The following is a 24,792-nucleotide window of genomic DNA, read 5'->3' as shown; positions in this document are numbered from 1 at the left end:
ATGAATGCCAGCGGCCCTGGCTACCCATTAGCCTCTCTCTATGTGGGAGACCTCCACCCGGACGTGACAGAAGCCATGCTCTATGAGAAGTTCTCACCTGCTGGGCCCATCATGTCCATCCGAGTCTGTCGGGACATTGCCACGCGCCGATCCCTGGGCTATGCCTACATAAATTTCCAGCAGCCTGTGGATGGTAAGGCCCCCAAAATGCAGCCCTGAGGAACTGCCTTGCAACGGGGCTTGAGGGGGGGGGGAGGGTGCAAGAAAACAAAGGGCAAGTGGTGGAAAAGAGGGGAACGGTTGCTTTTAGGGGATGCATCAGCTGTTGGGACTTGGGCAATATCCTGCTAAAATTGAGGTTTTGTTGTAACTGATTCTAAGCTGCTCTCTTCTTTTGTGCCTGAGGAGGTGACCCACCCCACTCCCATCTCTGATTTGAGATGGAGAAGATGTGCCAGCTGGGCTTTAGGCTTGTATGGGAGGCTTAAAGCTCCATGAGCTGTTTGAGAAGGGCCCCACAAACCCCTTTTGCCCTTCCCTGAGACAGCTGTCTGCCTTCTGATTTGTGGCATGGATTGTGTGGCCTCTCTCCTGGCAGGCATCACAGTGATGCTGTGTTCCATGGAGTAGTACCCAACAGGAGCCTCATGCTGGAGTGAGGCAGCAGTGGTGGGAAGGTGTTGGGTTAGTTACCCTGGAGTCTAAAATCATTACTGGATAAATGAGTTGAGTCTCTGCCAAAATAGAGCTTGCAGTGAAATGAATGATCATGTGGAAGTCAAACATGCTTTGGAGATGGAGGGGGAGAAAAAAAAATAAGAAAAAGGAAGGAGTGTTGTGGCTGGTGGGAATGAGAGCAGCCTCTGCTGCCCTGGGAGGCAGAGCTGCCTGTGTCATTTAGGTTAATGAACCCAAGTCCAGTTGGTTCCTGTGCCCATCTCAGCTGCTGCAGGGATGTGAAGGTGATCTGTCTCTATTATCCCCCTTTCTCCCCCTGGTTTCACTTCTTTGCCAGCTGAGCGGGCCCTGGACACTATGAACTTTGAAGTGATCAAAGGCCGTCCCATCCGCATCATGTGGTCCCAGAGGGACCCTGGGCTCAGGAAGTCAGGGGTTGGAAATGTCTTCATCAAGAACCTGGATGACTCCATTGATAACAAAGCCCTGTACGACACATTCTCTGCCTTTGGAAACATCCTTTCGTGCAAGGTACATGTGCACGTGAGCTCTGCAGGAAAAGGCTTTGCCACAGAGCTGGCCTGTGTTCTCAGCAGTGTTCTCCAGCCAGCAAACACTCACTTTCTCTTTTGAGTTCCAACAAAATTTCTACTAAATTCCCGCCTGCTTTGAAGCCAAAGGGTCCTGCTGTGTTTTCCCTGGGAATGAAGGTTTTCACCCATGCCACCCTTCCTCCCTGTCCCTGCACAGAGATGTTGTGTGATGTCCTGTCTGAGCTCAGTGCATCCGTGGCACTCGGGTCTCAGAAAGCCACGACCTTTTGGGCATCATATCAGCCACTGAGCATCTGGCCCTGGGCTCACCCAGCTCCCTGACCTGCTGCCAGCACCCCAGCACTGCATGGGAATGTCAGGGAAGGGAAATTTACCTGAAAAATGAGGGTGGGTTTTCCTGCAGCTGTCTCTTTCCTTCTCCTTGTTCTGCATTTGTAGGTGGTTTGTGATGAAAACGGATCCCGTGGCTATGGCTTTGTTCACTTTGAGACCCACGAGGCATCGACTCGGGCCATTGAGACCATGAATGGGATGTTGCTCAACGACAGGAAAGTGTAAGTGCAGAGAGGAGAGTGCACACTCAGGAGCAAACCCATGCCCTGTTTGAGCTGTCACCTCCTGCTGCTCTGTTTCCCCCCCCCTCCCTCAATTCCCATGGGACACAGTGGCTCTGCTGCTCTCAGGGCAGTGAGTCACTCGTGGGCAATGCTGGGGGAAGTGTGATAGTGGTTTGGAGCTGTTCCCTCACTGGGGAAGAAGTCCAACCCCAGGCTGGGTTTTATTGCTGAGGCAGGGTAATGAGTGCCCACAAAGCAGGGCTGGTCCTCCAGCTGGCTGCCAGCATCAGATAATCTGGGCAGGAAGAGGTTTTGTTGTTCTTCAGCTCTCTGCTCACATTGCATCACTTCATTCTCTACATCCCTGTCTCCATAGAGGCAGGCAGCTGCCCAGAGGGCTTGGGGGTACCCTGGAGGAAGAGAGCTGGCACGTGGTGGCATCACTTGGGGTCTTCTGAAGTGATACTCCCAGCATGGGGCTGTACCACTCTCCCCACTGCAGTAGTGTCAGGTGGGGTCTGGGCAGGGGAACACTCAGGTGGGACATGCTGAAGCTGCTGGATGTGATGCACAGGGTGGATTTATGGGTGAGCAAAACCCAGCCTGAGGTGCTGGGGTCTCCCTTGGCCTCCTCTGGCACAGCCAAGACCGACATGCCTGTGTCCCCTCTGCAGGGGGGACAGGGGGTTTCATGTTCCTTTTTTTGCTCCCTGCAGGTTCGTGGGCAACTTCAAATCCCGCAAAGAGCGCGAGGCAGAGTTTGGGGCTCGGGCGATGGAGTTCACCAATGTCTACATCAAAAACTTTGGGGATGACATGGATGATGACAGACTGAGGGAAATATTCTCCAAGTTTGGTGAGTATGGGTGTTGAAGCATAAGATCCTCATGTCTGATACTCTGGAGTTGTAGTAACTGCAAAGAAGCCTGGAGTGTGTGTTTCAGTGAAATACTGAGCCCCTTTCCTTGATGGGGTCTGAGCTGCTGAAATATCATGTCACTAAAGGACCACAGCAGCTTAAATGGTCAAGACATTACGTGATTTTTCCTGCTATGATGGAGAATAACTTGTATTAGGTGCTTTCCTGAAAAGAAAGTTTTACTTTCTTTGGTAACCAAAATGTGGTGGGTTTTTTGGTTTTGTTAGTATTTTAAATTGTCTTGAACCAGGTTGCTGCCTGGTTATAGGAGCCCTGGGAATAAGAGATCCTCAGTCTGAATTGAAAGAAAAAAACAAAACAAAACAAAACAGCTTTTCAGTTTAGTCCATTAGTGGAGTTTGCCTCTTGTGATGGGGCTTAGTGTTGTGCCAACCCACAGACCCTAGAATCCCTGTCTGCCCAGTTCCAGCTCTGGTAGTCTGTGAAGATCATTTGTATGAACCCCATACATTGTTTATGCATAAAGGAGATGAGAACTTCTGGCTAAAGGACCTCATTGCACTGGCTGGACAATCCCAAAAGCCAGGGGTGATAAAAGCATCATCCTGGGTAGGAGGGATCACCCTCATGAACACACAAAGCCCATTCCTGCCCCATGGGGAGCCTCTGGCTGCCCATCCTCCCATTGACTCTTCCGTGCTGCCACTGCTGTCCCCTCTTTCCTGGACTGGCATCTCCTGGTGGCTCCCAAGCATGGTGCTGGTGGCACCCTCTTGGTGGGCACCCTTCTCCAGACAAATCCTTCCCTTCCCTCTTGCAGGAAAGACCCTAAGTGTCAAAGTCATGATGGACAGCACTGGCCGCTCGAAGGGCTTCGGGTTTGTCAACTTTGAGAAGCACGAAGAAGCCCAGAAGGCAAGAGGCTCCTCACTGCCCCTCTGCTGTCTCAGCCCTGAACTTGTCACCTGCCGATGGTCCCACCTCTCCTCTGGGAGGAATGGGAACCTTGTGGGCTCCCTGCTTGCCTGGCTGCTGGCATTGGAGGGGCAGGGCCTGGCAAAGGGGAGCAGAGCTCCTTCCCTGCTCACGGTGGGGCTGGGCTGGGGTTGGGGGGGGGATGGGAGGGGTGGAAAGAGCAGAGCTGTGGCTGTTGGCTTCCTGCATGCTCAGAGCCCTCCCCTGGGCTGGCAGGCGGTGGCTGACATGAACGGGAAGGAGATCAACGGGAGGATGGTGTACGTGGGCAGAGCCCAGAAACGGCTGGAGCGCCAGAGCGAGCTGAAGAGGAAATTTGAGCAGATGAAACAAGAGCGAGTGAGCAGGTACCAGGTAAGGAGAGCTCCATCCTGCAGCTCTGCACCTGGGGACTTGCCCCTGGGGATCCAGGGACAGCTCAGCCTGGGCACAGTGCAAGGCTCCCCAGAGCAGGTTGGTGTTCTGCAGTTCCTTCTGCAATTAAAAAAAGACCTGCCCAGGGTCCAGTCACTGCCTGTAATGTCCTGGGAAGCCACATTAGGAAAGAGGCCTAACCCCAGGATGATGCTGGCAAGTGAACAAATGGATCTGTTCTTTTCCAGAAATTAAAATGAGGTGGCTCCTTGAGGTCTTAAAACAGCTTCATAGTGAAACTTCGGGCACCCTGGGGTGTTTCACCTGTGAGGGGACCATACGTGTGGTCCTGGCTCCACATCACCTGTGCTGTAGCAGTTCTGGAGAGGAGATGTTTGTGGGGTCTCTCATCTTCCAGCTGAGCTGCAAGTGAAACACACATCCAGCTGGAGACACTGCTGCCAACCCTGGGAGCCCAGAGGCCAAGCTGCTTTTCTGCCTCTCTGCAGGGGGTCAACCTGTATGTGAAGAACCTGGATGACAGGATAGATGATGAGAGGCTGAGGAAGGAGTTCTCTCCCTACGGCACCATCACCAGTGCCAAGGTGAGGGACTGGGGACCCTCGGGGCCAGTGTGCAGGGATGGTGTGTTCAGCCCTTGGATATGGATTGGGATTGTCACTTATCAATGCTGGTGGCTTGTGTCCTACTCATCCCCAGCCCTTGATGACCCCTATAGCATTAAGCACCAGAGCATGGATGACCCGTGGGTCCTGGGGGGCTGGGAGACAGACCCCTGGGAGGTCCCAGGCTACAGATCTGAGGATAGCTCAGATTTTCCTTCTTCGTTTCCCAAACCTATTGGTTTTGCCCAAGCAAACCATCCCCTTCCCTAGAGAAACCTCCCTGTGGAGCCCCATGGGTGCAGCCCCATCTGTCCCACCCTGGGGGTCCCACGTGCCTCTGACACACACCATGCCATGCTTTGTGGGTGCTGCAGTGATCTGTGGACTTAGCTGTCTTGTTCTAATCTAATTTTAGGTGATGACAGAGGGTGGCCACAGCAAAGGGTTTGGGTTTGTATGTTTTTCCTCCCCAGAAGAGGCTACCAAGGCCGTAACAGAAATGAACGGGCGGATTGTCAGCACTAAGCCCCTCTACGTTGCTCTTGCTCAAAGGAAAGAGGAGAGGAAAGCAATCCTCACCAACCAGTACATGCAGAGATTAGCCAGCATGAGGGCTCTGCCCGGCCCTATCCTGGGCTCCTTCCAGCCCCACCCGGGCTACTTCCTACCCCCCATCCCTCAGGTGAGTCCCTGTTCCCAAGTGGGACCCGAGTTCGCCCTGGGCTGGAGAAAGGGGGGTGGCAGCACCTCTGGGTTTGTGCTGCCACTGGCCTGGGATGGGTGGGGTCAGTGCTGGGCTCCTGTGTACTGCAGGGCTCACCAAAACCCTGGTGAGGTGCAGGTGGTCCAGGCAGTGGGATGGGGAGCTTCATAGCCCCCGGCTCCTCTTCAGAGGAGGGAACCAGGGATGGAGTTTGGTGTGAGCATGGAGAACAAGTCCCCTGACGAAAGGAGGGGTGGGAGAAAGGCTGTAGAGGTGCAAAGGGGAGGAGATGAGTGGAGCTGCTGGAGGACATGCAGACAGAAAGTTGGGAGGTTGATCTTAAAAGTGGTCTGGCATGCTGCAGAGGCTTTGCCTCACTTGTCTGTGTGTGGCAGCCACTAAGATGCTCAGGGCTAGATCTGGCTCAGCTCAGCTCCCAAGTCACCTCAGATAACATCTTCTCCTTTCCTAGCCACAAACCAGAGCTGCTTTCTACAGCCCCACCCCAGTTGTCCCCGTCCGTCCCGCCACTCGCTGGAGCACACAGCCCTCCCGGCCCCCCTGTGAGTTGTTCTGCCCCTCCTGGGGATCAGGTGGGGTCTGGGGGTCTCTAAAAGCAGCACAAAGCCTGTGGCCATGGGGAGCTGCTGCCTGGAGAAGAGCTGTGGGGGTTTGGTGCAGGGCACGTGGTGATGGGCACCAGGGGATGATATATCGGGGTTGACCCCAGAGGTGTGGTGCTCCCAAGCTTTTCTTAGCTGTGGTCACTTTACCCCCTCCCCCATGTCTCCTTCCATGTTTTTTGCTGTCAAGAAGTGTTATTAATCCTGTTCCATCTCTGCAGCAGCTTATCCTGGAGCCACCCCCATCCTGAGGACTGCAGCACCGCCCCGGCGCCTGCTCTCCAACATCAGCACCATGAGACAAGCATCCACCCAAGTGCCCCGTGTTCAACCCCAGGCCCAGAGAGTGGGTGAGTGTGGGAAGGACCTGGCTTGGGCACCACCATAGTGACCATATGAGGGCAAGGGTGCTTGCTGCAAGCTTGGATCTGCTTCCAAAGGTGGATGGGTTTGTGGGATCTTGGAGGAGTCCAGATGGTGCCCTTGGATGCAATGGGACCAAGAGTAGTGTCTGTAGTAAATAAGTGTGTAACTACTGGGGAAGGTTGTGGCCTTTCAGGTTGTGGGGGTGGTCTCTGCAGGTTGGTCTTGTTGACCACTGGTCTTTGAATATGTGGATTAAAGACAATGCAGCCACAGTGCTAGGCTTAGTGCTCAGCCTGAGGTGGAGGTTGGGAAAGGACCTCTTGGGCAGAAGCAGAGTTTTCCACCAGCTCTAGCAGAGCCACTGCTAAGGCCAAGCCTCCAGTAGAACACTCACTAACTCACTCTAACCCCTGTTAGAGGTCTTTGAGGCTACAGCCAAAGAAACAGACCCTGCTGGCATCCCCAGTGCCTTGCTGTGCTGGAGCTGTCCCTGTGTCCTGGGCTGTCCCCTTTGCCTCACCAGTTCTTGTAGCTCTGTTCCTGCAGGGATGGTGACCAAGCTGCTCCCCTGCACATGGTGCCCAGGGCAGTCCTTAGCCTGAGTGCTTCCACCCTGCATCTGTCCCTTCCCCCATCTTGTGTAAGTCTGGAGAAGGATGCTCACTGGGGCTCACAGCATAACCCCCCCTGAAGGTTTTCCTTAGGCAGAGTTTGAGGAGAGGCAGAAATAGCCCAGGGTGGAAGCTGCCCATGTGGTGTGTGGGTGAAGGTCTGAGGCTCTCCCAAAACATGGACTGTCTGGTGGGGTAGGATCTAACCACAGCCCTCCTGGCTTCCTGCCATTAGTCCAAGGTGGTCTTTGGCACCGAGTGCCTCGTTGCTGGAGTGAGCAGGGGGACCAGGAGGGCTGTCTTCAGCTCATCTCTGGTTTATCCTGTTTCCTCATTCTCCTGCCCTTGCCTCCCTGCAGGAGGGGAGCCAGGAGCAGCTGGGGGTACTTGCTCTTGCAGCCCACGCTCCTTGGTGCTGTGCCTGTCCTCCAGTTACTGATGCAGCTGGGTGTTTCTGGAGCAGAGACAACGAGGTGTAGGTGCCTTTGCCAGGTCCCCTCCCCTCTGCAGCAAACCAGAGAACCCCAGCCCAGCAGATGGCAGTGCCCCCCTGTCCCAGGGGAGCTGCCTGTGACCTGGGGGGGGGCTGCTTTGAGCCCAAGGAGGGACTTTTCAGTCCCTCTGGTTGAGCATGGCACCCTTCTGGTTTCGGCCTCCTCAGTGCAGCAGGCAGGAGTTCAGCAGGCTCCTTCTCACAGCTGTCCCCATCCCCATTGCAGCCAACATCGGGACGCAGACGGTCAGTGCCCGGGTGCCCTCCTCACCCACCCTGCCACGGGGTGCCCCGCAGTACAAATACTCCTCAGCTGTCAGGAACGTCCACCCCATGGGCCACCTGCCATCCCTGGTGACCCCACAGGTAACAGCTCTGTGGGTTCCTGGCTTCAGTGTGGCCACCACCCAGTCCTGGGTTCACGTGGCTAACCCATGGCTCTGTTTATGGCTGGTGCTAAGGGGCATTTCTTGGGGGCTGCTATGGATCCAGGAGCCATGCAGCTGTGATGCCTGGCACTGGGTTCCCTGGGAGCTGGTGTTTGGATACAAGCAGGCAATGCTGGAGTGGGCACCAGCACCTCAGAAGGTTGAAATTCTCAATGTGGTTTGGGGGCCAGCACTGCTCCTGCAAGCCCGGGAGTTCCCGCATTGCTTCCAGAATTTCTGATTTATTTTTTTCCTCCAGGTGGGAGAACCTGCTGTGCATGTGGAGGGGCAGGAGCCACTGACAGCTTCCATGCTTGCAGCAGCCCCTCCACACGAGCAGAAGCAAATGATAGGTGGGTGTTGTGTGGGGCTGTGCATGCCTGCAGACTTGCGTGCACCAGGGGAAACTTAGCTGCTGGGGAAAGCCTTTGTGGGGATGCTCTGTGCCACGCTTTGGACAGGTGGTCTGTCAGCCAACCCCACCCCAGAGGGGGGAATCAGGAAAAGGAAGAGCAACCCATGGGTTGAAATGAAAGCAGTTTCAGTATAATAACAATAATGGACTAAGATTAACCCCAATGCTAATGTACAATACAAAGATCTACTCAGCTCCAGAGCACAGCCGTGAGCTGTGTGCTTCCAGCAGTGGGGACTGAATGCCCAACACAGCCAGAATGTGACAGTCATGGCCAGCAGGGGAGTACGGCTCAGGCAGGACCCTCTGGGGAAGGCAGCTATGGTAGAATTAATAAACACGCCCCCAAACTTCCCTATATATAGTGAGGGTGACGTTTATGGTATGGACTACTTGCACCCTGGCAAAACTCTGATGAGAAATCTGGCAGTGAAATAATCTGTGCTGGAGGATGGGATTACAGGACAGGGGGAATTAGCATTGTCCCTGGCCAGACAGAGGTGGCTTTCCTCCTCCACCTCAATTGCCTTGTACAGCTTTCCTTCCTGGTAAAAGTGTCCAAGAGGTAGGGCTGACTGTCCCAGCTACACTGAGTGTTGCTGTGGGACTGGGAGCATTTTGCCTGTAGACACTGTTGCTGTGACATGCTGGAGTAGGTTTGCTTGTGAGCAGTGATTTTTTTTTTTTTTTATTTTTTTTTTTTTTTTTTTTTTTTACACCACCATCCCCACCTTTGTGTCTTCTTCCAATTGGGAGGGCAGGAGGGTTTCCACTGGCTTTGAAAATGGTGAAGGTCTTGCATAGTGCATAGTTCTCAGTGGTGACCAGTGATAGGACAAGGGGTAATGGGTGTAAATTGGAGCATAGGAGGTTCAAGTTGAATATCAGAAAAAATTTTTTTACTGTAAGGGTGACGGAGCCCTGGAACAGGCTGCCCAGGGGGGTTGTGGAGTCTCCTTCACTGGAGACATTCAAAACCCACCTGGACACGTTCCTAGGGGATGTACTCTAGGGGGCCCTGCTCTGGCAGGGGGGGTTGGACTAGATGATCTTTCGAGGTCCCTTCCAACCCCTATGAGTCTATGAGTCTATGATAGTGCTCATGTCCTCTCTGGTGTTTGGGGCAGGTGAGCGCCTCTACCCTCTGATCCATGCAATGCATCCCTCCCTGGCTGGCAAGATCACTGGGATGCTGCTGGAGATAGACAACTCGGAGCTGCTGCTTCTCCTGGAGTCCCCAGACTCCCTACGCTCCAAGGTAGGAGACACTTGGTGCCCAAAGAATTCACATCCCAAAGGGCTGCCTACCTGCTGCTGCAGAGGAGGTGACTGTGGCCCTGGGTTGATAACACTGTGCCCCAACACCTGCCTTCAGCAAAAGCTCCAAACAGCTCACAGGGTGGGTGTTGCTCCCTGAAGGGAGAAGTGGAAATGTTCTTTCCTGAGAACAGACATCAGATAAATGCTGCTTCTTGGCAGCACTTCCTCCATTTCCTCCTAATTCCTGGTGAATGCTTAGCTTTGGATCACTGTCCTGGTAGAAACAGCAGATTTAGATTATGATTATATTATTATTAATTTTTTATTACTAATAGTACTCTATCTCTTGGTAAAGTGGATGATGGGCACCAGGGGATGAGAGATTGGGGTAGATCAGGACAGGATTATTGCCTTTCTTGTGTCGTTTGCTTCTGTGCTGGAGCAAACTCAACTTCTCCCTCCTTGTGCTCTTTGTCCTAAGATGGAGGAAGCAGTGGCTGTTCTTCAAGCACACCAGGCCACTGAGACCTCACACAAGAGCAGCTCCACAGCGTTCCTGTAGTGACTCGGGGTAGGTGCTGGGACCTATGGTAGGGGTTGGAGTATGTGTGGTGTGTTCAGGGTTTGCAACTCTGGAACTGAGGATTGGGTATCTTGTCCAGACCAAGTGAGGCTTGATGAGCCATGTAAGACTCTTAGACTGTAATATTCTACTTCTTAAAAGGCATCCTCTGTTTCCCTGATGTAACTGTACTGCAGGGACATGGTTCTGTGTGGGTTTTATGTTGATGAGGGCAACAGCTGTGCATCCAGAAAGGAAGATAAAGACCTTGCTTTTCTGTAGGTCTAGTGGGGACTAGCACAATGTTTCCTGGGATTTCTCAGGGGTTTTTGCTGAGCCTTGTCAGTAGATACCTATAAATTGTGAGTGGTCCTGTGTGATCTAGATCAGGAGAGGTGGCCCTGCTGCTGAGGCTGAGACAGATCCATTAACAGAAAGTTCAGAGTCTCATGTACCCCTTTGAAGATAGATAGTATTTTCTTGGCTTGTGGTGTCAAAGTGTGTGTTAATCCAAGTTCAGATTATTTCATCTTGTCTGGATGAAATTCTTCCTCTAGCAGTCAAAAAAATTGCACGTGGGTTCTTTGTTTCTTGTAGACTTCAGTCCTGAGAGTGAGCCCTGAGAACATTTTGTTTGAAGAACAAAAGCAGCAACCCCACCATGCTTTTGGAATCGTGATTTACACAGGGATCCTGGCTTGCTTTCAATGCCCCATCCTAATTTTTGTGTGTATTGTAAACCTCACAGAATTGCTTTCTCCTGCACTTGAAAAAATTCCCATGTTAATTCTGTTCTTGCCACTGAAAGCATCTTGTTAAAATGTAGTGTGGAACCCAGCCTGGTCCAGGTGCTCAGGAAATGACAACTGCTGATGAATCATCAGTTTTAGTGAATTTATTGGGCTCTGTAGTTTTATTTGTTCCTGTAGATGACACTAATAAAGAACTGATGCTTCCACCCTCAAAGTGTGGGTTAGTTCCCTTTGCAGAAAGACAGCAAATACTTTCTCTTTGTTTCATGCAGGGATGAGCTTAGGTCAGGCTGCTCGAGTTGGTATTTGGTGGTGGGGCAGCTGACACGAGGGGACGTGTAGGACTAAATGGACAAAATACATTCACAACCCATCACATCCCACTGAGATGCTTCCTGCTTGCTGGAGTAACTGGGAGACCCACTCTTACTGTGCTCTGCTCTCTGGCCTCTCTTGCAGAGTATGTCACTGTCATCATCCTGGCCTTAATGCTCTGCTATTCCCATTTAGGAAAGGAGTTTCAGTTCCTAGAGGCTTCTTGGTACATTAGACTGATGATGGATTGACCTTATTTGACTGCTTCTTTGAGCTGACAGGAGCTCACCCCTCTATCAGCACCACCTTCCTTCTGTCCAACTTGTGCTGCTGTTGCTATCTCAATTTTCCTTCTGTGCTGTATCACACTCTCACTTTTGCTGCTGAGTCACTCCTCCTACTACTTGTTTTCTTTCCAGCATTTTAATAGACTCACACACTTGTTCCTGCAGGGTGTCTGTTCTGCTCAGCTGGGACTCTTCCCTGGGGCTTTGCATCATTCTTTTCTCTTGCTTTTTCTTTAATTTTGTTTTTTTTTCTTTAATTTTTCTTCTTGCTTCCTTGAACATCTTCCTTGTAGTGGATGCTTCAAGCTGCAACTTGAACTCTGCACTATTCAGGTATCTCCTCAGTCAGAAGGAGAATTTAAAGGACTTGAATCCACCTAAGAACCTAAATGAAGATCCTGCATATCATTTCTCTGTATTATTTTCTGTAGGTATCTGCCACTTCAGGTAACAGCAGGGCTCTCTAGAGGGCAACTCTTAACTAAGTCAAGCCACTCTTCCTCCTGTATTCAGTGACCTTCCTCTGCTTATCTGTACTGCTTCCCCACCCTGAAATCCATCACCCTTGTCAAGAGCTTGGGCAAGTGCTTGTTGCAGGATCAATGGAGCTGTGGTTTGTAGAAGGGGGAGTGAACAGAGCAATCTGTGCCCCTCAGGGAGGAGTTCTGTCAAGCCTTGACACATTTCAGCTGATGGAGTACAGCTCTGGGACCTACAGAAATGTACTTAGTGTCAGGCTATGATAACAAATCTTTGTCTTTTAATGGCATTAGAGGAACTGCCTGCCTTCTGAATGCAGTTCAGTGGGGTACCTGCCTGAAACACAGACTGCTGGGAGGAGCAGGGTAGGAAACAAAGCTATGTGAACCCTGACTAGAACTGGGCTGGCTTCTGTCTCCTGGTCTGTACTGTAAGTTGGCTCAGGTCTAATGTTGTCTCCAGCATCCTGACTCCCTGGTTAGAGCACTCTGCCCATGCAGTGTGCAAAGCTGAGCAATGGTTACAGACCCTCATCTCTTGTCATTATCTCACCCCTGGCTTCCAAAGTGTGGCAGCACTTCAAGTCCTCTGACAAAAAAGGGGGATAGTATGAAGAGGTTAAAGTGTTCCAGTTCCCCTATACCATCTATCACAGGAATAACACAACTCTGAAATGAAAATAAACATGGCTTTAATGAGAACTGGTTTTGATGGTTCACAGAGTAACTCCACCTGTCTTTTTTACCTACCCTTACAAGTCAGTGCCATCAATACCAGATCAAGACATCAAAAAGTATAAACATGCATCAAAATAGTAAGCCAAACTTCAGCTGGGATATTACTGCATATTTTCCTCCCTGTAACACCCTGTAGCAACTGCTCCAAAAGGCACAGAGGAGCTAAAGTGGTTTTTAAAAAACAACACAAAAAACAACCGTAAAATTCCCAAGCACCCAGAATCTCAAAGAAGTGCACAGTGTGACAAGGCAGGCTTAACTTGCTGCTGTTTTCTTAAAAGTGCAGAATAATTCAAAACAAAAGAAAGCTGCTACTGCAAACATCTGCCCAGCTACACTAAGCAGCAGAAACTCAGCTGAGGGCCAGCATGCATCAAGTGGGAGAGGTAACAAGCTTGGCCCTGTGCAAGTAACTGTGCCTCTGTCACAAGAATGGTATGTGGTGCCAGGGCAACTGCAGCAGGTCCTGCAGCAACCTTATTTAAGTAATAGCAGCACAAATGCAGCAAAACTGTCACCTGAATAATGACCCAAAAAACCCAAAACCCTGTAGCTCTTCAGAAAGAAGAACAGCCACTTCACATGCATCTTAGCCACCTCGGTAAGAGTCCCTGAGGCCAACAGTTACAGGCAAGTTGGCTTCAACCAGGGAAGTCAGCCCCCCAGGGAGGGGTACAGAAACCTTATTATCTGGCTCTAAGATCATTCAAAGTTTGATACAGATTGTGTGTCTTAACATTCACTATGCTGGCACAGAACCTGTTACATCTTGGTAGCAGTGGAAGATAGATTTCAATGCTGATCCTGCATTAAGATTGGTCCCTGCAACATCAGAAGGGAAAAAGCTTTTTTCTGCAGTGGAAACCAAAGCTTTCCTTGTTGCTTAGTTACCCTAGGCTCTGTTCAGTTCTTGCAGTAATCTCAGTGCAGCTGTGTTCTTTGGTTCAGTTTTCAACAAGCTCTTGATATCGGCAATGCTTGATTTGTAATCCTAGAAGGAGAATATTTTTTAAGCATTAGTGCAATAAAAATGCAGTCTAAGGCTGCAGAACTACTACCCAGCAACAAAGCCACAGGAAGCACAACTAAACCTGTGATTCCCTCTCTGTAATTGCTTAAGGATTAGCACTGATAGAGCTGAGAGGATAATTTCATCACTTAAGTGGGTTCTGAGTCCAACACCAATGCAATGTGTCATTCACTATTGCCTACAGATTCTCTCACTGCCTACAGAATGATGAGGCTTAACATGCAGCCCTAGAAACAAGACCTGATGCTGAGAAACTTGTGAGATGCAAACAGTGGTGTGAAAGAAAATCTCCCCCTTTCTCCAGGCAGGTCCCAGCTCTCAGATGGCAGTGCTGTCAAGCACAAGTTCAAAAAGCCATCTCTGGCCCTGATCATGCATGAACAGGCTTCTGGTCCTAGCCTAAAACAGTCTGAAACCTCCTGACTTACCTTCAGTTCTTTAAGTGCTTGAGCACGTCTGTAGAGTGCCTTAACATTTTTGGGATCCAACCTCAGAGCTTCTGTGCAGTCCTGTACTGCTTCCTTGTACTGCTTCAGAGCCAGGTAACAGAGTGCTCTGCAATACAGTCCCCTGGTTAGAGACATTCAGCTAAAAGCAGAATCTTCTGCTGCAACATACATAGCAGATCTCAGCCAACCCCAGAGCAGCACAAAGCTGGACTCAAAAACCAGGCTGTATCCTTGTACATTGTCACCTGACTTCTTGAGCTCAAGTTTGTTCAGTTAAAGGGAGGAGAAAAAAAGAAATTTTTTCAGTCTTGAAAAAACCCACCACCTCTAAAGCTAAGGACCTGCACTTCAAGGATGCAGGTTCCTGCCTATACCAGTCCAGAATATGCTCTGCTTGCTGCAATTGCCTTAGAGGTACTTTGAATATTTAAGTATAGCAGTCTGCAATTTGTTGCTCAAGCACCAACAGACACTACTCAAAATACCACTGTCCTGGCAGCATTAAAAGGGAGAAATCCCTTTGCTGAGTGTCTCCAGGGGTTTCTGCAGTGCCTGATTAAATAATGTTACACAAACTACAAGGAAGTTTACACTTGGGGTGAATTTGTGTGGGTGGTTTTTTGTTTTTTTTTTATTCATTTGTTTGGGAACAAACACCAGACAGGTCTGTCAGAAGTACTGTGGTGGCTTTTATAAAGGGACAAGAAGTACTTGAGTAAAGAGCTGAGTGGTACCTGTTGGTGTACGTTGCACATTCCTGGTGGAGCTTTAAACTCTCACTGTACTTCTCAGCTGCTTTTTTATGGTTTCCCTTCTTTACAAGTTCATTTCCTTCTTCTTTCAGAGTTCGAGCTCTCTCTGTGCCAGCAGCAGCCTGGTCTGGAAACAGCATGAAAGAATACAGAATGCTATAAAACTGACAAGAACAGAAAGCAAATATCCCCACACCAGAAGCGAGACACACAGACATAAAGAACCCAGAATCAACCAAAGAGGCTGTGGCAGAACCAGGTCCAGGTTTCTCCAGCCTCAGCCCCAGCTGCAGACGTGCCAAGCAGGTGTGGCAGCTGCCTCCTTCACCACCCTTCTGAGCCCCAGGGCTCTGTGCCCTGCCCGAGGACATGGTCTCACCTGGTTTTCCCCCTGGTGCAGCTGCAGGAGGAGTGTCAACCCCAGGGGTTCCTGCAGAAGGAACACTCCACCTTGTCTGGGCAGAAACAGGGACTGTGGGGATTGGTGGAAGCTTCTGGCGCCAGTTGACACCGTCTTTTTCCAGCAGGGCTTTAGTCATCCTGGAAAAGAGGGCTGTGTCAAGGACAGCATCTCTCCACTAACAATTTTACATGCATCTAAATTAAGTTCCTTCTACTGACAGGACATTCTTCATGTCAGAAAGGCTAAAAATATCATAGGATAAAGGCTGGGACTGTCACTGCTCAGGCAGGGAAGAGATGTGCATGTCACTCCCCAGTCTGCCAGCTCCAGCAAGAGAAAAACTCTACAGCAGCCTGTAAAACCAGGCAGTATGGGGAGCCTGAAATGATAGGGCACTGGAACTTGCAGTTTATTATTTCCTTGAAGCCAGGCACTGAGAAAAGCAGAAAGAGTCTCAGGAAATTCATCCTGAAAGGACCTGAGGGCAGCAGAAGGCAGAGGGCTCATGGCCAGCCCTTGTACAAACCATCAGAGGCCTCGGTGGTTCACCTGCGTTCTTAGGACCCAACTTAATGGGTGCAGAGAGCAGGCAAGGCTCTCAGAGGCAGCACACCGAGCTGCTGCAGGTCCCAGCCCTTCGGCCCGGCCCTCAGCCCTCCCGGTACCGCTCCGTACCTGTTGACGCCGTCGTGTGCCGCCTGTATGGAGCAGTCCACCTGCAGCGCCGTCTTGTAGTCCACATACGCCAGCTGGTACCTCTCCAGGGCCTCGTAGGCCGCGGCCCGTCTCAGCAGGGGCTTGATCCCAAAAGGGACCAGGTTGAGTGCGCTGCGGCAGAAAGGGGAAAGAAACAGAACCGCCCCGGGAGGCCGTGAGCCCGGGCCGGCTCGGGAAGGGCCGCGGAGCCCCGCCACGGCCCGGGGCTCACCTCCCGCCCGAGCCCAAGGGTGAAGGACCAGGCGAGCCCTCGGGCCCCGCCACCCCGCTCACCCGGTGCAGTCGGCGACGCAGAGGCTGCAGGCTCCGTCCTTGAGGTGGCAGGCGGCGCGGTTGGCGAGCAGCGCGCTGCGCTCCGGGGCGGCGGCGTCCCCTGCGCCGGGACACAAGCGGGAGAGACCGTCAGCCGGGCTCCATCCCTCCGCTCCCCGATCCCCGCTCCCGCCCGGGACTCGCCGTACCTGCGGCCTCCAGCAGCTCCAAGGCGCGGGTGTAGAGCGCGGCCGCCGGTCCGTACTGCCCGCGCCGGAACTCCTCATTGCCGGCCCGGCGCAGGGAACCGGGCGAAGCCGCCATCGCCGCCGCCTGCGGGCCGGGCCGGCCAGACCCCGCCCCCTGGAGAAGAGTGGGCGGGGCTTAGAGCAGACCACGCCCTTCTCGTTGGCGCGTCTGTGATAGGCCACGCCCCAATAGGCGGGTCAAATAAGACCACGCCCTTCTCGTTGGCGCGTCTGTGATAGGCCACGCCCCAATAGGCGGGTCAAATAAGACCACGCCCCCTCGCGCGCGGGGTGGGCTACCCCCGCTGACTTCCGGCGGCGGGCGGAAGTGGCCGCTGTCATGGAGCAGTGAGGGGCAGCGGAGCCGCCCGCACCCCCGCCCGAGGCACCGCTGCTCCCCCGCGCCATGGAGACGGTGCAGCTGCGGAACCCGCGCCGGTGAGTGGGGCCCTGTGTCCCCGCGGGGGATGCCTGTCTGGGGGGTTTGTGGTGTTTCTTTTTTCCTGTCAGCGGCGCGTCCCGGGCCTGAGGGGCGCCGGCGGGAGCGGAGCAGCCGTGAGTGCTGAGCCCTGCTCCGGGGCTCTGCCGGTGCACGCTGCTTCCAACGGGAAAGCGGTGCCTGGGGGAGCTCCGGCGCCCTTGGTTTTAGTTGGTTCTCACCGGGAAGCACCGCGCAGCGCCGGTGGGTCCGTGCTGTGACAGCACCGAGCTCACGGAGGGGGAAAAGGGCTTAAAAGGGACCGAGCGGGGCCTGCGGAAACGCAGCGGGTAACGCGGCTGCACCGAGGGGCGCGCTGGGCTCTGCCGGGTTGGCGACAGCCCCGGTGACGGCTTCTTCCCTCCCGCCTTGGGTGAGTTTTGGGTGGGTTTATCAGCCTCCCGGTGCCGTGCACAGACCGGGGAAGGGTTTCACGGCGAGGTGGGAGCGAAGCCGTGAGCTGCCGCCGGGGGAAGTGTCCCGTCTGTCAAACGCTATCGGGGGATGGCAGCTGCGCCCCGGGGAAGGCTCTGGGCAGGAACAAAGGAAGCTGCCGGCTCTGGTCTTCGGTGCCGTAGTCTTTTTTTTTTTTTAAACGGAACGGTGATGCATCTTCTGTTAGGAGAAAAAAGCCCAACCAACCAAAAAAAAAGCAACAAAAAAAAAAAGTCTGGTTTTGTTCGGTAATTGCTCGTGCCGGTGTTTAACTAAAAGGTGGTTCAGATTAGAGCTGAGTAACAGCTGAGGTGAGATTGGTTTCGTGTTCTGTTGTGTCCGTGTTGCATAAACACGCAGCAAAAGGGCAGAGCGGGGTCTTTGGCAGCAGCGTTGCAAAGGAATTGGTGCTGCTCCTGACTGTGGCAGCTTGATGCAAGCACAGGACTTGTCTGGTTATTGTACTTGAGTAGATGGAAAGCTGGAGTTTTGTGCTTTTTTTTTTTTTTTGTGGGGGGGGTTGTGTTTGTTGTTTTTTTTTTTTATAATTTAGTCGTCAACTTCAGCAAGAAGGATCTGCCTCTTGCATCACCACTTTTTGGGCTCCTTGGGACTGGCAGCTTGTGTGGTCACTGATATGTTTTGGTGGCTTTTTTTCCCTTTTCTCCTCTTCCCTCACCTTCCTCCCTCCCCATTTTCACAAGGACAAGTAACATTTTGCTGGTTAATGCTTATCTTTGCAGGGAAGCTGCTGACTGCTTTCAGTATTTCACCACTTCCTGAGTCTGCTTCTTTAGAATGCTTCCTTTGCTTCAGGAAGCCATTGTATGTACTCCATGCATGAGCTGCTCCTCCTGTGTGGCTTTTGTACATAATCATAACAGCCAGGGATCAACGAGTGGTTTTCTCACTGTGTTTCTGAAGAAATTTTTGGGGAAAAAATGACATATTTAGTATAAAAAAATAGCATGCCTGTGGCTGGAGTTGTGCCTGTAGCAGCAGCACTGAGAGCTTTCAGTGGTAATTTGCAGTTTCAGGTGACCATGCACCTTTTGCTTTAAACACTGCTCACTCAGACCAGTAAGTTCTGAAAACTCTAAGATTAATAAGTTTCTGTGTTTCAAAAACTGGTATGAGCTGGTTTGCAGAGTTCGGAGCTTTTTTCTTTCTTTTGTGTGGGTTGTTTTATCTTGTTGTTTTTGTTTCAGATTATTTTTTGTTAGTTCATGTGAAAATGGAAGAGCCCTTGTTTATGGGCTATTCAGTGCTATTTTCTCAACAGTAAAATACTTTGTTTTCAGAATTTTTTTGCACGGAGTCCTTAGCTGTTTCAGGAGGTTTCTTGAACTGCTCTCTGGTGTGGTAGAGGAGGACTGAAATAAATGGAGTTCATCCTCTTGAATTATTGTACACATAATCCCCCTGAAAGTTGTACTGGGGGTGGGGGGGATGAAGCAAAGTACACAGCAGGTTTTTTTTCCTTAGGAATTATTCCAGGTGACTCTTAGTAGCAATACATTTAAGAGAGAGGGACCAAGCTCTGAAAAGAGTTGGATACCAGTTTCCTTTCCTTTTTTTTTTTTTTCCTGTTAGAATTTTCCTAGTGTTCCTAGGCCATCAGAGCCAACATCTGAACTTTTGGTGTTAAAAATTAGATCACTATTGCCTCCTTCTTCCCAAGAAATGTGTTCCATGTGTACTCAGGAAGGTGATCAGGGGAGGTGATTTCCTCTTTTGCAAGGTCTTAGTACATGTCCTTCCATACAAGATGCTGAACTTGAGCAGGAATGTTCAGTATCTGCAGGGCTCTGTAGTGTTGGGATTCAACCACCAGAGTATGGATCCTGAGTTGGGTTTGAACTTAGAGGAGCTATAGATGTGTGCACCTGATAAAATTCTCAATCTGCTTTTGCTACAGGATGCCAATAAAATTCAGTCTTCTGATCAAGTGAAACAAGTTTACTTCACAATCAATTTGCTTCATGTGAAGCAAATGTTTAAGCCTATGTTGAAGCACTGCTATATATTCTTTTTCAACAAAGCCCAAACTGCTGTAAAATGGAATGGAATAATTTCTCTGTTTTTCTGTATACAGGCAGCTGAAGAAGTTAGATGAGGACAGTTTAACCAAACAACCTGAGGAGGTATTTGATGTATTGGAGAAGCTTGGAGAAGGGTATGTGTTCTGTTCCAGTGTGCCCAATGTACATTTCTATAAGAACAAATCTATGTCATGGATACATGTCCAGCAGTCTTTTTTTTCACTTTTGTCATGATGCTGTTGCTGCAAAGGTCTGCACTAGCAAACTGTGTGGCTTAGAAACAGAACAAATAATTTGCTTCCCAAGAGTAAGGTAATCTGAATCCAAACAGAACTTTATGGCTTAGCAGCAGAGAGTTAAAACATGGTTGAAAAATGCCCCTCTGAAGTTGATAGGGCTCTGTGGGAACTGGAGAGGGTTTTCAGCTCATCCCTGGTACCTCTTGTGGAAGATCTGTGTGGTGGAAATGAGCTTGTGTTGCAATGTGCTGCTTGGTAAAGCAGAGCAGCAGGGGAACGTGTGAAGAGTTGGCACATTTGCCTCCTTCTGCAGTTCATTTGAAAAAACTGAGTGGTAAATCTGTGCTGTAACTGCAGAAGCTGGAAATAAAACAGTTAATACCTGACAAGAACAAGCAAACCTCTCTGACCAGAGCTGAGGTCTTACTGATGCTTGTCTAGTACTGAATGCTGGAAAAAGAATTGTATTTGTTGGATTTCTGGGAAAGACCCTTCCAAAGCTGTGAGCAGAGTAATTATGTCTGACTCCTTTCTGACCTTTTCAGTGTGCTTATTTATATTATTAGGATGTTTAGAAGCTAGTGTCTGATTATTTACATTACAATAGGAAATATATTCAGCAGGATGATAATTAACTTTTTACCCAATGTCTGCACTTGTAAAAAGCATAACTATAATATTTTTATTTTCAAAATGTTACTGTATTCATAGTTTGGTTTATGTTTTGTCTCCTAGTTCCTATGGCAGTGTCTTCAAAGCCATTCATAAAGAAACGGGTCAGGTTGTTGCAATTAAACAAGTTCCTGTGGAGTCTGACCTGCAAGAGATTATAAAGGAAATATCCATAATGCAGCAATGTGACAGGTAAGTGCATACTTCCAAACCTGTTACTGGTGTGCAAAGAAAAATATTGTCTGTGCTTTGGCATTTAAGGAAATAAAAGCCATGATGTTGCCTTAAATGTTTTTTACAAGGCTGGACTTGTACCATCAAGTTACCTCGTATCAACTGAGTCATGTTAACTGACCATTGGGGTAGTGTTAATCCAAGCAAAGGTAAGATGACAAAATTTTAGCTTGTATGAAGAGAGCCTTAAGCTGAGTTGAATAACCTTGCACTCGCTGCCAGCAAAGAGCCAAGTGTGTGAGCTGCCATTCCCCTGATGTGCCATCACCTGTTGAGCAGTGGTAACTTGATTGTGTGCTAGAACAGCAGTGCCCCTGCCCAAGGGGGTAGTGACTCCTGAACAAGTCTTGGTATGGCTGTAGAAAGCTGTTAGAGGAGGGGTTTTTTTTTTGTTTGTTTTTAAGGGGCACGTGGATGAGAGCCACTAATGCATGACTGCTCTTGCATGTGCATAATCAAGGTGCTGTCATCTGCTTGGGTGGCAGAATTGTCCTTCCTGGCCGTTTTTCTGCCTGCCTGGTGTGGTACAGGCTGTCTGCTGAGCTGAGCATCCCAGAATAACACGCTGGCAGCTCTGCAGGCTGATGGTTGGCTCTCTGGATTGTCTCTGCATGTTTCTCATGGGAAAAGATGCTGTAATAACTTGGCTCCTGAAGAACTCACAGGTGCAGAAGACCTCCTCTCAAAGCTGAAAGTTTAAAATATACCAGTTTCTTCCAGCATTATGAATTTAGCCTTAAGAAGCACTGCTTTGTGGGAGCCTAGGCATGGACAACCATTAAAAATAAATCACATCAGCAATATAAAACTATGGTCCCAGTCACTTACTCTGTTTTGCACTTCTCTCTTACTGTCTTTAGATGATGGTGACTGGTGGCAGACAACAAAATGCAACTTGGAAAGTATTTGTGTGTGAGAAAATCTTACTGTGTAACTTGAAAAGCATTATGGGATCTCTGTTTTGTTTTTTTTTTAAAGAAATTAAGTATTAACATTGTAAGTCCTGAAATGAAACCTTACAGTTATGAACAGCAGAGGGAGTGAATCACTGGAGCATCACATTTTCTGTGCATGCATTGAGGGACATTGAGATGTGACTGTGTTTTGCTAGCTTTTCATTTTTTCATTAGAATATCTGGCAGAGAATACATCAAGTGCACTTTTGTTCCTTAGCTCCATCCTCACAAAATCAGGAGCAGTCTTTCTGTTAGTTTTCCACTTCAGCTTTAGCAGTGAACACGTGGCTGTGCTGATTGATACACTTCACTAGGCTGTTTGGTTTGGGGGCAGCCAGATAGCTGACTGTGAAAGACAGCTTTACATTGTACTGTAAATTCCTAAAATTCATTCTGGACTAAATTGTAGAAAGAAGTAGCTTCATACTGTAGTGGAGGAATGTTCCTCTTAATAAACATGATAGCTGTTTAGCTAACTTTGGACCTTATTTAATGTTTCCATTTGGTTGGAGGTCCTCACAGCATCTTTACCAGGGTCTTTCTCACTCCCTTTTCCTGCCATCTGGCTTGTCACAGCACTGACCTTGTAATCTGGTTCATGGAGATTCACCAGACTGAAATTTTTCACCAGATTTCGACAGTTTGAAAGCTGGACATTTCTGGAGGATTTAGCTCCCTGAACTTAGTTGCAGCTCAGATGAGCACCACTGTGGGGAAGAGGCTTGGCAGCACCAAAGTAGCCCTGTGCCAGTTCAGCCTGTTTTGGAATACTTTCCATCAGGGTTTCAGTGGCCCCTGAATTCTGAAATTCTAAAACACACTTGGTGACTCTTCAGTGCTCTGTGCTTAGAAGTGAGTCAAGAAATGGGGTACAATTGTGTGGCAGACATCTGGTCTCTAGGAATCACTGCAATAGAAATTATGCTGGTTGGTAGTGTTTGACTCTTTGTTTTCTTCTCCTTTTTTCACATTTCCTAGTCCTCATGTGGTGAAATACTATGGCAGCTATTTCAAGAACACAGACCTGTGGATAGTCATGGAGTACTGCGGCGCTGGATCTGTGTCTGACATCATCCGGTTACGAAATAAAACCGTAGGTCCTTTCTCCTTTGGGTGTGTGAGCAGGAAATCTGGGTGTCCAGTGGCTCAAGGAAGCAGAGTTTCAGCATAATTCTCATGGTGTTCAATGCCTGATGGCTGTTGGCCATAAGTTGAGATGCAGAGCCTTTGTTCCTCTGATATCGACTGATTCTGGGGAGCAGATTTTGGGTTGTTTGGTTCCCTGCAAGCCCAGAAAGATTCTGCATTAACAGACTCTACCTCAGTTTGGTTATTGGAGGATAAACATGACTTGTTGAGAAAGGAGGGTTATAGTATGTGAAACAGAATACCTGTGTGAATGTGTGCTGGTTGTAATCTAATTCTGCTATGTGGTGCTGTAAGTTGGTAACTAATTTCCCATTATGAGACAACCTTTAGTGAAGGTAATTAAATGGCAGTTAGTGAATCTCTGGAAAAGGTAAAATGAAACAAAAGGATGACATCTTGGCAACTGCTAGATTGGCAATAACTCTTTTCTACTTTAGCTCACAGAGGAAGAAATTGCTACAATAGTGCAATCAACCCTGAAAGGACTAGAGTACCTGCATTTTATGAGGAAAATACACAGGGACATAAAAGCTGGAAATATATTACTAAATACAGAGGGACATGCTAAGCTTGCTGATTTTGGAGTGGCAGGACAACTTACAGTAAGTAAAACCAGGAGGGCTGGGTACACTTTGGTTTGTTTGCATGAGTGTTGTGTGCTTGTGGAGACTTGGAGAAATTCTTCCAAACTTGTTTTTAGGACTTTACATCAACATAATTAGATGCTAAACCAGTAACAGATTAGAGCAGAGCTTCCACTGTGGAAGCCATTCCACCTAAGTGATGCTTTCAATAGCATTTGCTCTTTTCTTCAGGGTATTTTTAACTCCTGTAAGCACATTTCAGTTCCTGTTTGTAGCTCTCTGTATCCCAGTCTTGCTGACTCTTAATAACGTGTCTATGTGCAAGTGGAAGATTAATTAGAGTAGTAATTCATTAATGAATGTTTGTGGCTTATACAATTGCCATTGTCTGCAACTTTCTCCTCCTGTCCTCAGGACACCATGGCAAAGCGGAACACGGTTATAGGGACCCCATTTTGGATGGCTCCAGAAGTGATTCAAGAAATTGGGTACAATTGTGTGGCAGACATCTGGTCTCTAGGAATCACTGCAATAGAAATGGCTGAAGGCAAACCACCCTATGCAGATATTCATCCCATGAGGGTAAGGACTGTGGCCTTTTAAAATGTGTTGCTGCATGGAAATGATTTGTTATTGTAGCTGGCTGCATATCATATCAACATTGTCTTGCTTTTAATTTAAAGTAAATTAGTTTCCATTATTTTCTGTCAGGCCTTTGTGCTGCTGATTAAATGAAAAAGAGGTCTGAGAAGGAGAATGTAGGAAGGAAAATCAAAGTCCTCTTCTGTTAAGCCTTAGCTGCAGTTCCCTGTGTTGAGTGTGAAGAATCATAGAATCATAGAATCCTAGAGGTTGGAAGGGACCTGGAAAGATCATCTAGTCCAACCCCCCCTGCCAGAGCAGGGCCCCCTAGAGTACATCCCCTAGGAACGTGTCCAGGCGGGTTTTGAATGTCTCCAGTGAAGGAGACTCCACAACCCCCCTGGGCAGCCTGTTCCAGGGCTCCGTCACCCTTACAGTAAAAAAATTTTTTCTGATATTCAACTTGAACCTCCTATGCTCCAATTTACACCCATTACCCCTTGTCCTATCACTGGTCACCACTGAGAAAAGCCTAACTCCATCTCCCTGACACTCACCCCTTACATATTTGAAAACATTGATGAGGTCACCCCTCAGTCTCCTTTTCTCCAAACTAAAGAGACCCAGCTCCCTCAGCCTTTCCTCATAAGGGAGATGTTCCACTCCCTTAATCATCTCAGTAGCTCTGTGCTGGACTCTTTCAAGCACTTCCCTGTCCTTCTTGAACTGAGGGGCCCAGAACTGGACACAATACTCCAGGTGTGGCCTCACCAATGCAGAATAGAGGGGGAGGAGAACCTCTCTTGACCTACTAACCACACCCTTTCTAATGCACCCCAGGATGCCATTGGCCTTCTTGGCCACAAGGGCACATTGCTGGCTCATGGTCATCTTCTTGTCTACCAGGACCCCCA

The 24,792-nt window shown here is 49.5% G+C and overlaps 3 protein-coding genes across 8 annotated transcripts in view; 2 read left to right on the top strand and 1 right to left on the bottom strand.

Moving 5' to 3' along the window:
* On the top strand, positions 1–10,085 carry PABPC1L (poly(A) binding protein cytoplasmic 1 like). 2 transcript variants are annotated; one of them, XM_071759701.1, is made up of 14 exons: positions 1–193; positions 1,016–1,209; positions 1,671–1,786; positions 2,506–2,645; positions 3,490–3,584; positions 3,861–3,998; positions 4,508–4,603; positions 5,040–5,306; positions 5,800–5,890; positions 6,175–6,300; positions 7,647–7,786; positions 8,108–8,201; positions 9,391–9,521; positions 10,005–10,085. In XM_071759701.1, exons 1-14 carry the CDS (start codon positions 1–3, stop codon positions 10,083–10,085), a joined length of 1,902 nt encoding a protein of 633 aa, XP_071615802.1. The 2 variants fall into 2 exon arrangements, with proteins under 2 accessions (XP_071615802.1, XP_071615801.1); XM_071759700.1 differs by having other exon boundaries at positions 9,391–9,535; positions 9,962–10,085.
* Positions 10,086–12,593: 2,508 nt separating this feature from the next.
* TOMM34 (translocase of outer mitochondrial membrane 34) lies at positions 12,594–16,634 on the bottom strand. The gene is made up of 7 exons (XM_071759702.1): positions 16,469–16,634; positions 16,281–16,380; positions 15,966–16,118; positions 15,267–15,427; positions 14,870–15,014; positions 14,115–14,241; positions 12,594–13,647 (listed from the first exon to the last, which is right to left on the bottom strand). The coding sequence occupies exons 1-7, from the start codon at positions 16,581–16,583 to the stop codon at positions 13,549–13,551; spliced, it is 900 nt and encodes a 299-aa protein (XP_071615803.1). The 5' UTR covers positions 16,584–16,634; the 3' UTR covers positions 12,594–13,548.
* Positions 16,635–16,814: 180 nt separating this feature from the next.
* The window catches only part of STK4 (serine/threonine kinase 4), a 47,899-nt gene continuing 39,921 nt past the window's right edge, over positions 16,815–24,792 (top strand). For 4 of the 5 annotated variants that reach the window (XM_071759454.1, XM_071759453.1, XM_071759450.1 and 1 more), the window contains exons 1-6: positions 16,815–16,945; positions 19,516–19,596; positions 20,437–20,565; positions 22,542–22,656; positions 23,150–23,314; positions 23,711–23,878. In XM_071759454.1, coding sequence (XP_071615555.1) covers positions 16,914–16,945; positions 19,516–19,596; positions 20,437–20,565; positions 22,542–22,656; positions 23,150–23,314; positions 23,711–23,878 — 690 coding nt within the window. In that variant the 5' untranslated portion in view covers positions 16,815–16,913. Of the gene's footprint in view, positions 16,946–19,515; positions 19,597–20,436; positions 20,566–20,675; positions 20,757–22,541; positions 22,657–23,149; positions 23,315–23,710; positions 23,879–24,792 lie in introns of those variants that run through there. The other variant, XM_071759455.1, reaches the window with a different exon arrangement.

Source organism: Heliangelus exortis, chromosome 16 (genome assembly GCF_036169615.1).
Source record: "Heliangelus exortis chromosome 16, bHelExo1.hap1, whole genome shotgun sequence".
NCBI classification, from domain to species: Eukaryota; Metazoa; Chordata; class Aves; order Apodiformes; family Trochilidae; genus Heliangelus; species Heliangelus exortis.
The sequence above is the reverse complement of the archived record's forward strand: the minus strand, read 5'-3'. Positions and strand labels throughout refer to the sequence as shown.

Bases quoted from the DNA above. Each gene is read 5' to 3' on its own strand.
- PABPC1L (XM_071759700.1), top strand. From the start codon at position 1: ATGAATGCCAGCGGCCCTGGCTACCCATTAGCCTCTCTCTATGTGGGA. The intron at 1,787-2,505 runs GTAAGTGCAGAG...TGCTCCCTGCAG, and splicing joins TTGCTCAACGACAGGAAAGT to GTTCGTGGGCAACTTCAAAT. The intron at 4,604-5,039 runs GTGAGGGACTGG...ATCTAATTTTAG, and splicing joins GCACCATCACCAGTGCCAAG to GTGATGACAGAGGGTGGCCA.
- TOMM34 (XM_071759702.1), bottom strand. From the start codon at position 16,583: ATGGCGGCTTCGCCCGGTTCCCTGCGCCGGGCCGGCAATGAGGAGTTC. The intron at 15,428-15,965 runs GTACGGAGCGGT...CCTCTTTTCCAG, and splicing joins GCACACGACGGCGTCAACAG to GATGACTAAAGCCCTGCTGG. The intron at 15,015-15,266 runs GTGAGACCATGT...TGCTGTTTCCAG, and splicing joins TGCACCAGGGGGAAAACCAG to ACCAGGCTGCTGCTGGCACA.